This window comes from Penicillium concentricum (genome assembly GCF_028827145.1).
Source record: "Penicillium concentricum strain IBT 3081 chromosome Unknown utg000001l_segment0_segment0, whole genome shotgun sequence".
NCBI lineage: Eukaryota > Fungi > Ascomycota > Eurotiomycetes > Eurotiales > Aspergillaceae > Penicillium > Penicillium concentricum.
Window position 1 is genome coordinate 5,292,583 of NW_026622754.1, and position 12,011 is coordinate 5,304,593.

At 49.3% G+C, this 12,011-nt stretch overlaps 6 protein-coding genes across 6 annotated transcripts; 2 read left to right on the forward strand and 4 right to left on the reverse strand.

Moving 5' to 3' along the window:
• Positions 1-698: 698 nt before the first annotated feature.
• N7517_002013 (coronin) lies at positions 699-2,942 on the reverse strand (the record flags this gene model as incomplete). The annotated part of the gene is made up of 9 exons (XM_056719743.1): positions 699-878; positions 938-1,685; positions 1,739-2,200; positions 2,254-2,357; positions 2,409-2,457; positions 2,511-2,653; positions 2,722-2,781; positions 2,831-2,859; positions 2,909-2,942. 9 exons carry the CDS (start codon positions 2,940-2,942, stop codon positions 699-701), a joined length of 1,809 nt encoding a protein of 602 aa, XP_056583878.1.
• Positions 2,943-3,558: 616 nt separating this feature from the next.
• On the forward strand, positions 3,559-6,506 carry N7517_002014 (putative kinesin family protein (KlpA); the record flags this gene model as incomplete). The annotated part of the gene is made up of 4 exons (XM_056719744.1): positions 3,559-3,576; positions 3,643-4,657; positions 4,712-6,276; positions 6,330-6,506. The coding sequence occupies 4 exons, from the start codon at positions 3,559-3,561 to the stop codon at positions 6,504-6,506; spliced, it is 2,775 nt and encodes a 924-aa protein (XP_056583879.1).
• Positions 6,507-6,769: 263 nt separating this feature from the next.
• Positions 6,770-7,705, reverse strand: N7517_002015 (alpha/beta fold hydrolase; the record flags this gene model as incomplete). Its single annotated transcript, XM_056719745.1, has 1 exon — positions 6,770-7,705. One exon carries the CDS (start codon positions 7,703-7,705, stop codon positions 6,770-6,772), a length of 936 nt encoding a protein of 311 aa, XP_056583880.1.
• A 172-nt stretch (positions 7,706-7,877) lies between these two features.
• N7517_002016 (translation initiation factor eIF-2B subunit family protein) lies at positions 7,878-9,543 on the reverse strand (the record flags this gene model as incomplete). Its single annotated transcript, XM_056719746.1, has 2 exons — positions 7,878-9,339; positions 9,404-9,543. Coding segments are annotated over 2 exons (1,602 nt in total), but the record flags the coding sequence as incomplete, so codon positions are not given.
• A 231-nt stretch (positions 9,544-9,774) lies between these two features.
• Positions 9,775-10,298, forward strand: N7517_002017 (GFA family protein; the record flags this gene model as incomplete). The annotated part of the gene is made up of 3 exons (XM_056719747.1): positions 9,775-9,882; positions 9,939-10,100; positions 10,152-10,298. 3 exons carry the CDS (start codon positions 9,775-9,777, stop codon positions 10,296-10,298), a joined length of 417 nt encoding a protein of 138 aa, XP_056583882.1.
• Positions 10,299-10,431: 133 nt separating this feature from the next.
• N7517_002018 (phosphoribulokinase/uridine kinase family protein) lies at positions 10,432-11,139 on the reverse strand (the record flags this gene model as incomplete). The annotated part of the gene is made up of 1 exon (XM_056719748.1): positions 10,432-11,139. The coding sequence occupies one exon, from the start codon at positions 11,137-11,139 to the stop codon at positions 10,432-10,434; it is 708 nt and encodes a 235-aa protein (XP_056583883.1).
• Between the last annotated feature and the right edge of the window lie 872 nt (positions 11,140-12,011).

Here is a 12,011-nt window from a genome sequence, read left to right on the forward strand (position 1 = left end):
GAGTTTGCTTTTTCCCTTCCGTACAAAATCATGGGGCATGGCGTCAAGGATTACTCTCTCACTTTCTTGCATGTTGTTATTTTCCTCGAGCTAGTATGTGAGCTTGCTCAGCAGTAGATATGGGGATTTGTGTAGGCTATTTGAAATAGCTTCTTATGAATAGAGACAAGCAACTCCAAGTGATGAAAATGCATCTCGTATTCCAGTCGCTATCTTGTTGCAGTAATTCCTTGTTTGATATAGAAACCGAAAATAAAATATTCATCGCTAAGTCCCAGCACTACAACATATCGATGGACATGTTTCAATCCCAAAATATTAGAGCCGAGTACGATTGATGAAGAGCAGCGCTTTCAACTCATCTGGCAACATATTAAGAATTGCTTCCTTACTGCTACTCTTTTTCCGGAGTGCGGACTAATTTTCAGCATACAAAATCCATGATGCGATGGTCGCATTGAGAGGATTCGCCACCTGTACTATGGCTATTCAATGAAAATGATATCCAAATTTGATTTCAAGGGCAAATGTATTGACAATTCCGCTAAAAAGAAACAAAAAGACTTATCCACACACGGCACCGCCTCATATACGTCAAACACCGTATGATTCCAATCCGGAGCATAGTCTCCCAATGTACCCAGATAATATTTGACCAACCTAGCAGTCTCCAGAGACTCAAATTAGGACCATATTATTTAGTTCAGCTTGCTCTTCAATGCCTCAATCTCGGCAGTCAGTGTTTGCATTTGCTGTGCCTGGTCGGCAATAGTCTTCGTTTGTTCGGCAAGCAAGTTCTTAATCTCTTCGATGTCGTTCTTGGGGATAGAAGTCGTGGGCGAAGGGGCCTCGCTATCGGGTGATGGGACAGTAGGGGACTAGAATAATTAGTAGCTGGCACAACCTAACAAATGTGAACGGGGAGCAGGCAACTTACAGCCACAGCCACGACGGGTTGGGGCTTTGTTTCAACCTCCTTCGGCCTCAACGGGCTGCTGACACGGGGCGAAGCAGACTCGGCAGCGACAGAGCGAGTGGGACGCTCAACCGGCTTGGGGATTTCCTCGAAGCTCGAGTCGTCATCGTCGGAGACGGTGGCTTCCTCTTCACCATCGGCAAACTTGTTCACCATGGCGGCCATTGAAGCACCCTGTTCCTTCATCGATGGGGCGGGGCGCGCAATGGGAGTAGGTTCAGAGACGGGCTCCGGGGCGGGCTTTGGAGAAGCAGGCTCAGGGGTCTTGGGGGTCTCCTTGGGGGTCTCAGCGGCTTTAGGTGCCTCGGCGGGCTTGGGTGCAGGGGCATCCATGGAGCCAGTTGGCTTTTCCTCCACTCCTGTCACCTCCTTGATGCCCTCGCCATCGAATAGGCTGGCCATGGAGATCTTGGGAGGAAGTGCCTCCTTGCCACCCAGCCATTCAGACGAAGACATGGCGGGGGTCACTCCGGCAGCGGGCGGGTAGATGTCGTCTTGGAAGTTCTCGGACCGGCGGGGGACGATGAATGAGACGGGTTCGATGTATTGATCGTTGACGGTCTTGTAGGCACGAGCGACTTCGTTCTCGTGCATGTTCACGCCACGCTTGGGCATGAAAGCGACTCCTCGCTGGGGGTCTGCAGACTTGTGCTCAGAGAGAAATTCGAACTTGTCGTTCTCAAGCTCGAAGTATCGGATGTTGCCGTCACTGCTGGTTATTAGAAATTGCGACAACATAAGGTTTCAGTTGTAGACACTCACCCTCGTCCAGCCAAGTATAGCATGTTAGTTCCATCATCCCAGAATGGCATGCATACGCCAGAAATGGAATCCAAGGTCTTGAAACCGTTGATGGGTTCCCGCACGGCACGGATATCCCAGAGCGCTAACTGGCGGTCACTCATCTTGGAGAAACCGGTAGTCGCAATGCGATCACGCTCTCCCAGCCACACAGCTCGGCTGTTCTTGGCACCGGTGTGGCCATTAGTTTCGTGAGCCGGACGTTCCTGTCGCACATCCCAGATGCGGAGCTTCTTGTCACGCGAGGTAGTGACCAACAAGGAGCCGTTGGCACTCCACGACTGCGACTGGACAATATCGCCAATGTTCAGCGTGAGCTTAGGTGCACCAGCTTCAATATCCCAAATCTTCACGGTATAATCGCCCGAGGCCGTTGCCAGCACGTTTTCTGCCGCGGGGTTGAAGAGCACGTGGCCAATCTTCCTGCAGGGAGGGGTAAGCATAGGGCGATAACGGGTTTGTTCAAGGTTTCATACTTAGGATGGCCACTCAATTTGCCAATAGGCGCGAGATCCTTGATGTCGTCGGCATCGGCCTCAGGTCGAACGGTGAAGTTCTCCGGAACCCGCCAGAGGAAAACCTGGAATTGGTCAGTCGCAAAGCTAATAGCTGTTTGTTTTTCACACTATACCTTGCCGTCATCGGATCCAGAGGCAATCAGATCGTCATTGAAAGGGTTCCTGCAAGGTTTCAGTGAGCTGCGGCGCGGGCGTTCTAGATTCAAATTCCTTACCAGTCAGTGTCTAAAACGACGGCAGTGTGGCCTCGGCACAATGGGATGCGCTCCGGGAGCTTGCCCCGTTCCTCAAGAGGGATAATCGCAAAAGCTCCGCCACCACCTGCTTCCCAATTGACCGCAATGTGTTTCGGGTTGACCTAGATGCACCGTAAGACCGGGTTCGCCAGTGAAACGTCAGGGGTGATGCGGAAGGCATAACACACACCTTGAGGAGGTTGGTATCCCAGGCATTTCGGGAGACTCGAAGGTTATCGTAACATTGATCCTGCAAAAGTTAGAATAGAAGATCAGGCGGTAAAGGAGGTAGCCTTTACCTTTCTCGTCGATCGCCCGAAGACGTGGCCTGTAAGGGTCAGCGGGGAGTCGCATTTTGGATTATAGATGTAACTCACGATATTTGGAGGAACGAACAAAACGCCCGGACATGATTACCAAGTTTTCAAACGAAGAGGTAGAGACAAAAAAAGTAGGAAAAAGGAGTAGGTGAAAGATACGTTGGAGAAGCTCAAGCAACGGGGCTACTGGGGCCGTTTCGGGAATCCGAGTGGAGGCAAAGGACGCCCCACGAATGCCAACTAATTTCGGGAACAGCTTCAGGAGTTAACAAAGAGTAGTAAATGTTTCTAGGACATTGTACAATCTGATTTTTTGGTATGTTCTATTATTTGAACACTGAAGCCTTTCATCTTCCGTTTTGGAATGATCACGTGCTGTTTTCAAGTATTTATCCTTGGTAATACGAATACAACACGGTTCGTGCTATTGCTGAATTCGGACTAGCGTGATACATATGTCTGAGTCAGCCATTCTTTGTTTACTTTGCATTTCGGTCCCTCCAGAAACCAGTTTGCGCTCATTTGATGCTCATACTTCGAAGGTTACTGCCCAGACCATTCATTGGCATGTCCACTACCTCTTCTTTTCATCCCAACTCGCTAACTTCAAGTCCCAGCGGCCAACACAGACACTGGCTGGACGTGAGCTAATTCTTCTCGCCCGGATACTCTATTCGCCGGTAACCTGGCGGTCAACAAATTCCAATATGGAGGGCGAAAACATGGTAAGCACCCCCGCTTTGAGTCTCTGTTCTATCGGAATACCTGGGATCATAACTGACCATCTTCAGACCCGAACCACCAGGGCGTCTACTCGGACGCGCCTGCCACAGGCCGGCCTACGTGAGGCTAGCTCCGCGACGACCAACTCGCGCTCCGGCATCATGGCGCCAGGTACAATCGCAAACAAAGCTATGAGCATGTCGCGTATGGAAGATCCCGAATCGTTAGCGCAACATGAACTGACAGCGCCAGAAGCAACCCGCCCGAAAACCGCAAACCCGGAAACGAGGAGACCTGGAGCTGTCACCCGACAGGCTAGCACCACGACCAAGGCGCATAACCGGGGCAATTCGTACTCATCTTCAACCATGTCCAGACCCACCGCACCTTTGACTCGCGCAACCAACGGTTCCTTTTCCTCAACTGTCGGCCCCGGCACGCGCCCAGCATCGGCCATGTCCCGGTATCAACCGTCCTTCAACGGCCGCAGACCTGTCGGCGCATCGATTCCCCGCGCAGCGAGCGCATTGGATACCCATATGGAGGACGCCTCTCCTAGCGTGCTAGGAAAACGAAAGGGTATGCTACAATTTTCCTCATCTCCCAGTCGTATCCCTTCTTGTCCCGTTGGAACCGTCTCCCCCGGATTGGATGAAGGTTGGAATGGGATCGGTGAATTGGAAGCGCTCTCTATGTCTGAGAAAACCGTCCCTTTTCCGAGTCCATCCAACCTAGCAACTGTCCCCGTGTTGCCCAGTACCCCATTTCGGAATGTTACAACCCCAAAGTCACCCGGACATATGCAGTCCTCCTCGTCCTCTTCCTTTTTCACAGCCCCTACCGCACCCTACCGAACCCCATCACATTCCCAGCGGCGCATTGTCAAGAAATCCTCACATCCCGCGTTTTTGACCAAAGGGTCTTCGATCAGAAGTTTTGACAATATCACAGGCCCGGAATGGGATCAAGATTCTCGGGAGAAGAGTATGGAGGGATTGATGCAGACTTTGCTGGCCCAGGTAAATCAACAAGGTCAAGCAAGTTCTGGTCTTAAGGAGTCGGTTGATCTCTACAAGACAAGAAGTAAGTTGAGTTGGATAAGGACCATGTTGACACGAATCTAATATTTTCGTCCAGTCAGCGAGCTCGAAAAATCTCGGGATGAGGTGAAGGAACTCAATATTACCCAGCGCGTGGAGTTAGATTTTCTGCGAACCCAATTACATGCCGCAGAGCAGGGGCGTAAAGATGACAAGCGAGATCATGAGATTGCTTTAGATGATCTTTACCAGCGCCAGCGCATTGAATTGGACTCAGTCCAACAACAAAGCAGGAAAGAAATTGACAACATCACTGGCCGACATCAAGAGGAGATTCGCGACCTGAAACGACGATTTGATCGTGAGATTGAGGGCGAGAAAGCAGCACGAGTAAGCGCGCTCGGAAAGCTGACTTCCCAATCTGCAATTGATATCCAGAAGTCCCAAATTGAATTGGAGCGGAAGGATCGCGAAATTACGACAATGCAGGATAGGCTACAGGCCCTGAAGGCAGACCTTGATCGCGAGCGAAGAACTGTGCAGGAACTCAAACTCAACCTGGATACCACAAGCAGCAACAGTGTTACTCTAGAGTCATCGATTCGTGCGCTCAAGGCACGCATTGAGTTCCTTGAAAGCGGACGGGAGGAGCAGTCTAAATCCTTTGAGCGGTGCAATCGGGAGATGATGGATGCATTTGCTGCGACAGAGGCGATAAAGGAGAAGCTGCGCCGGGAAGAGACGCTCCGACGCAAACTCCATAACCAGGTGCAAGAGCTCAAAGGCAACATCCGCGTGTTCTGTCGAGTTCGCCCCTCGCTTAACAGTGAACCTGCCTCCGATCTCACTCTCATGCAGTATCCCGATGAATCCGACGATGCAAAGGAGATTAATATCCTTGGCCCTGAAGAGAAGAGTAGCCTTGGAACAGTTACTCGGAAGAACAACACTTTTTCCTTTGATCGTGTATTCAATCCATCCACCCAGAATGCCGAGGTGTTTGATGAGATTAGCCAGCTTGTTCAGAGCGCTTTGGATGGCTACAATGTTTGCATTTTCTGTTATGGCCAAACTGGTAGTGGCAAGACGCACACAATGTCATCCGCCGATGGCATGATTCCCCGTGCTGTTCACCAGATTTACGAGACCGCGCAAGGTTTGGAAGAGAAGGGTTGGCGGTACTCAATGGCCGGTAACTTTGTCGAAGTTTACAACGAAAACTTGAATGATCTCCTAGGCAACCCGGATGAACTGGACAAGAAGAAGCATGAGATTCGCCACGACATGCAACGGGGCAAGACTACTATCACCGACATTACAACTGTCAACCTGAACTCCCCGGAGATGGTTGAGTCTATTCTCAAGAATGCGGATGCCAACCGCTCGGTAGCAGCGACCAAGGCCAATGAGCGCTCATCGCGGTCCCACTCCGTCTTCATCCTCAAGCTCACCGGCCAGAACCACATTACCGGTGAACGCAGTGAAGGCACGCTGAACCTGGTTGACTTGGCAGGAAGTGAACGCCTGAGCCACAGTGGAGCGACCGGCGAGCGTCTGAAAGAGACCCAAAACATCAACCGTAGTCTCAGCTCTCTAGGTGACGTAATTGCAGCTCTCGGCCAAGGCAAAGAGGGAGGTCACATCCCGTACCGGAACAGCAAGGTATGTTTCCTTTACTCCCATTTTTATTTGCTAGATACTAACTCACTCTCCAGCTCACCTACCTGCTCCAGTTCTCCTTGGGTGGAAACTCCAAGACTCTCATGTTTGTGATGGTTAGCCCGCTCCAGGCACACATGTCGGAGACCTTGACCAGCTTGAAGTTCGCCACCAAAGTACACAATACCCACATTGGCACCGCAAAGCGACAGTCGCGTGTTCGTGACGCCTGATTATGACGATACCTCTTTACTTTCTTGCATATATTTTGTTGGTTTTCTCTATGGGGTAGGGGTCTTTGACGATCCTGTCCTCTACCCTGGCGTCTTGGTCGGGCTGATTGAAGATTTTTCTCCTCTGTCAAAGCCTTTGGAGATATTCGGTTCCTGTCTTAGCGTGTGATTTACTGTATGGACAATGATACATTTGGTTTAATCAGTGCACAGTAGCAGGCTCTCAACGTTTTACCTGTTTGGTTTAAATTGCGAGAGATATTCTACTCTTGCTTTTGAATGAATTTACGGATATCCAATATCGTCTGTTCCCTTTTCTCAATCCAAGGGAAATGCCCACATTCGCCATAGGTAATGAGTCGGGCATTTCGAATGTCCTCTACTGTCCGTTCTGCAATCCCTGTTCCACAGATCATATCTTCGCGGCCGAATATCACGAGTGTTTCTGCTTGTACATCACCAAGCCTCTCGACCATTTGCATCGGATTCAGCAATTCCTTATCACATCGACCCTGGGCTTGGTAGCACCAAACCGACAGCTTGCGATCACCAATATCACACAGTAGCTCTGGTACGTACTGCTGCGGATCAAAGAAGTACAAAGGCCACATGCCTCGCAACGACTCCGTAAATTCTTCGTCGGAACCGGCTTTCCGATCCAGTATACTTTCCCAAGCATCCTGGTATCGAGGATCCATGCGCGTCGCTTCGAATTGCAATAACCTCTTATCCTGAAATCCTACTAGCTGGTGATCGAGGAGGATGAGCTTGCCAACGCGACTGGGATACATCTCCGCATAACCTAGCGCAATCGCTCCGCCGTTGGAGTGGCCTAGTAACACCGGATATGTTTCCAGATGCAGGTGCTGTCGGAGATCCTCCAAGTCGGAGGCAAGATCGGGCATACTGCTCATCTGAGATCCGAGTGGTCTGGATGATCTGTCCGTTCCACGAGAATGGAAGAAGACGACAGTATAGCCGCGAATATTTGCGCTACCGGTGTGATCTTCGGGTCTCCATAACCCTTGCAATCCATTTTGAAGATATTGAGATCCCAACCCCCAGCCAGGGCATTGAACAACAATTAAATTGTGTGGATCCTCCTTTTCGGTGGATGGACGATGCACGACATATTCAAATATCAACCCTTTTGCTGGAACACTGAAGGTATGGGCACCTGAGTGTAATACTTTCGACATTTGGAATGAGTTTGAGCAGTGGTATTGATATCCGAAAGCTATGCTAGGTCGTGTGCAATTGAAACCAAATTCGTTCTTTTCTAGTTTCAAATTATGACGTCATTCGGACTAACTAGTACTGTGTTGGAAATGCAGAAACAGACAGGAATCAAAAGAATTGTATGATCAGGTACTAGAGTTGACCAAAGTATTTTTCTGCCTTCTGCTTTACCTGCTGGGCCTTCTTTTGAATAGCTATGACGTCCAAAGTCCCCTCCTCACAGATATACGCATCTATGAGTTCAGCTGGAACCCATTCGAAGTAGATATTCTTTACTTCGACTGCGTAATTGAGGTTGCCTCGACCAGTCGCCTCAATTCCATCAGTAATAATCTTGACTCCTTTCATGCCGCTGTCAGCCCAACAACCCAACAGCTCTTTCGGGTCATTCTCTTCGTGGCTATTATTACTATCGGCGCCGGGCTCGGCCACCTTTTCTAGCTCACTGAGAACCAAGATTTCGGCGCTAGGGCAAACATGCTTGGCACTTAGAACTGTTGGCAAAGATCCAGTTTTGTTGCTCACTGAGCCTAAATCCGAGATCCGGTCGGCCCCAAGCAGGACGAAATGCACTTCCTTGCTGGCGAGAGCAGCAGATGCATCAGTGTACACAGTTAATTCCAGATGTCGATTGGAAGGTGAAGAAAATCTTGACTGAAAGGCAGAGAGGATGGAAGACGCCATTCTGACTCCTTCGCAAAGCGGACGAGATTCCAGTATCCTAAGGTCCAGCTTAAGAATTGGAAGGGATGCGAAGGCCTCCAGGATGCTATCTCGGACGGTAGAGCTCGACGAGAGGGTTAGAATAATGAGAGAGGGCGGAGGCTGTGATTTTGCTGTAGGCAGTATTTTGGACTGAAGATAGATCCCAAAGGAGTGTTTGATGTGCGTGGGCATTTGTTCGCGCTTGTCCAAATGGTGGTCGAGCAAGGTCAACAGGCGTTCCCATTTGACTCTGCAGTCAAGAGTCTCATATACGATCTCTTCCATGTCGGCGAGCAATCCTAGAAATGCATTCAAGGTGGCTGCCCCCATGCTTTCTCGTCCATTCTTCCACAAATGCCACGCAGCCATGCGAGCAGTCTCCCACCACTTTATGTCAATGGCCTTGCTCATCTCCGCAATAACGTCTCGGAAGGCCCTCAGCGCAATCGAGGTCAGCTCGTGCGCTCCACTTTGGTGATCTGCCTTCAGTTCTGCCAGGCCTATTCTGAGTGCCTTGCTAGCGCGCTTGTTCAGTTCACCTTCAAACCAGACTCGTCGCAGGCTTTCTTTCAGACGTGGCACACCACCGAATTTCTCATCATCTTTGACTGTATCGGGACTAAACCACTGCCAGCTTTCATGCTCCCAGTCAATTTGAATACCCTTCTCCCCGCGACCACCTTCATTGTAGTCTTTGAGGCGGAATAGAAATGGGAAGATGGTCCATTGCCGACCGACAGAAGGATCGCGGAAGGTGTATGGTTTTCCCTGTCGCCAAAGATCAAGATCTCGTGGGGTGAGAGTAGTCTCCTCTTTCAACTCGCGCCATGCCGCTGCTACTGGAGTTTCACGACTCTCTATACTGCCTGAGATTGGAGCGAGGTGGTGTCTTGAGAAATCAGTTAGTCTGGACGCGGACAGTCGATAGCAAAGCAGGGGTTTGGGATACATACTGATATGTCCTGACTTTCTCACTTCGCCGAAATAGAGCAACTTTGGTTTCTCCTATATCTGAGCAGATGAATGAGGATACAACAGACCTCTGCTTGAGCTCTGTTTCGCTGTTCATCTTGTTCTTGTAGGAGGTAAAAGATCTGGAGACAGGGTTGGGTGTAGATGTAGATAAGCTCAAAGTTTCGGGATATCCGCAAGACCGTCACCATTGCATCATCGCATCGCATTGGCATCCCTAGAATAACTACTAGCAGTAATGTTTTCCAAAAAACCTGTCTCGTTTATTTCTTGAGCTAGCGTTGGGATTCAAAGGCCAGTGACTCTATCGTCTATTGTATATCCCAATATCAAAGTGATCCAAAGCTTCAAGATGCCTACCCTTACAGGGTCATGTATTTGCCGGAATATCGAATACGAGCTGAAGCTTGCTTCCAATGATGATGCAAGAACGTCTCTCTGCCATTGCCGCAACTGCAAGGTATACACTTGAAATCGAACGGGAATTCCATTTTGCTGAATCGGAATAATGAATAGAAAGCCTTTGGAACTAATTATGGTCTGACAGCGAAAGTCCCAAAGGACACATTTAATCTCACCAAAGGGATAACAAAGGAACATGCCGCAGATAACGGATCTGGGGCTATGATTCATCGAGAATTTTGTCAAAATTGTGGTAGCTTCATCCTAGAATATGGGGTATGATAGCTTTATTCGATAGGTACGAAGACTTTCTAACAAAAATATCAGGATGCTGCCAAAGACCGTTTTCGCTATATCTGCGTCGGATCCTTAGACGATCCCGAAGCATTGCCTCCCAAGGGGGAATTCTTCTGCAAGGCTCGGGCGAGCTGGATGCCGGAGATTCCGAGTGAGTTTGGTATGCTGATCTCCTAGCCCCTTCTAGCTCTGACATATATCCGTAGATGTATTCCACAATCAGATGGTAAATGAGTAAAGAGTAACGAAATGCACGTGTGCTCAGTTTGTCCAATACCTGTCTATAGACACAGTCTCAATAATATACATATCAAACGGTCACGCTTTTCACAACCATATCCGTGGCCAGCAGTTTCTCTCGAATGGAAATCGCATTCAAAAAGTCATTGCTATCCACCCGGCGATATCCATCTTCCAATGTCTTCTCAATACCTGCCCGTAGGTGTCGCTCGGCCAATCGGCTCCGTGCTTCTAGCGGATCGGAGTCGACAAAGACGCGATAGTCAACAAGCTCAGCAAGTTCACGCCAGCCGGGCTCATCAAGAAGCAGATAGTTACCCTCGATGATAATGATCGAAGCATCCGGCGTGATGGAGATCCCGTTCTCGACGGGGTCTTTCGCTTCGTGATCAAATGTTGGTGCATGAATGACATCCGCTGACGACCAGTTTTCAGAATAGGGAGCTGCTAGTGGTGTCTCATCTGCCCAGGTGCGGAGCCGAGAGATAAAGGCTACAAAGCGGTTCACGTCGAAAGTCCATGGAGCTCCACGACGGATATGTGCCTCTTTGGGGTTGGGCAGCTGATCCAAAGCTGCCCGAGAAAGATGAAAGCCATCCATAGAGAGCAGGGCGGCGCGGGATGTCGGGCTCTGATTCAAGTGTTGCACTACTGCCTCGGCTGTGGTGGTCTTCCCTGAACCAGGGATGCCTGCAATGGCAACTAGGAGGCGTGATTTGGGATGAGCATCGGCTTGGTTGCGGATAGCATCCGCCAGTCGCCGGTACTCGGTTTCCATCTGTAAGCTGAAGTTAGATTGGCTACTATGAAGGCTTAGATATGATTTTTACCTTGAATCAATCGCACATGGATATATCTTATAGTGATGCAAGCTGAAGTAGATGCCTCGACCACGGCTAGTGACAATCAACGGATCATAATGCACAGAAGCAAAGAGCAAATTCAGCAGCTATCCGGGTATTCTTCAAATTGCTTGATCAAAGTGCAGGGCCGAGTTATGTATGTGTTGGTGGAGCGGGTATCGGGTCACAGTGTTCCGAAGCAACACAGTGGCTCTCGGTGTTGTAGTGGCTCTCGGTGTTGGCCCGACTCGGCGTTTCTCCTCAATTAGGATCGTTACAACTGGTTTTTTTTGGGGGTAAAGTCAGAAAAAAAGGGGGAAGTGGAGGTGTTGATGGTTCATTCGAACCATTTTGATACCAAAATCATTTCGGAACACAATTCTCCGGCGTTACACCCGGTTTAGACTCTATGAACTTCAAAAGAAACCGCATTTGATTTTGATGAAATGAGACTGGAATCAAAATTCAGTGAAATCTGACATTCAAAAGAAAACAGAAATGCTCAAACGCAAAAATACCCGGGCAAAAAACATGCGCCTCATGACCTTTGATACCCTTAAGACGTCAGACCTGCGACCAACCCAAGAAAATCAAAACATTCAAGTAAATTCTCAAAGGGAACAGAAATCAATCATATTCACATCGCGTCTTTGGTCAGAACCTGTGTAGAAACCGTTTCCACTTCACGAACTGTTGGCTTTCGATGTTTTTTCTGTTTCGGGTCCACATAGAAGCACAGAAGCTGTTGTGACCAGCAATGAGAACACTGAGGTCGTGTATGATCACAAGCAGTGCGTTGTTCACGACA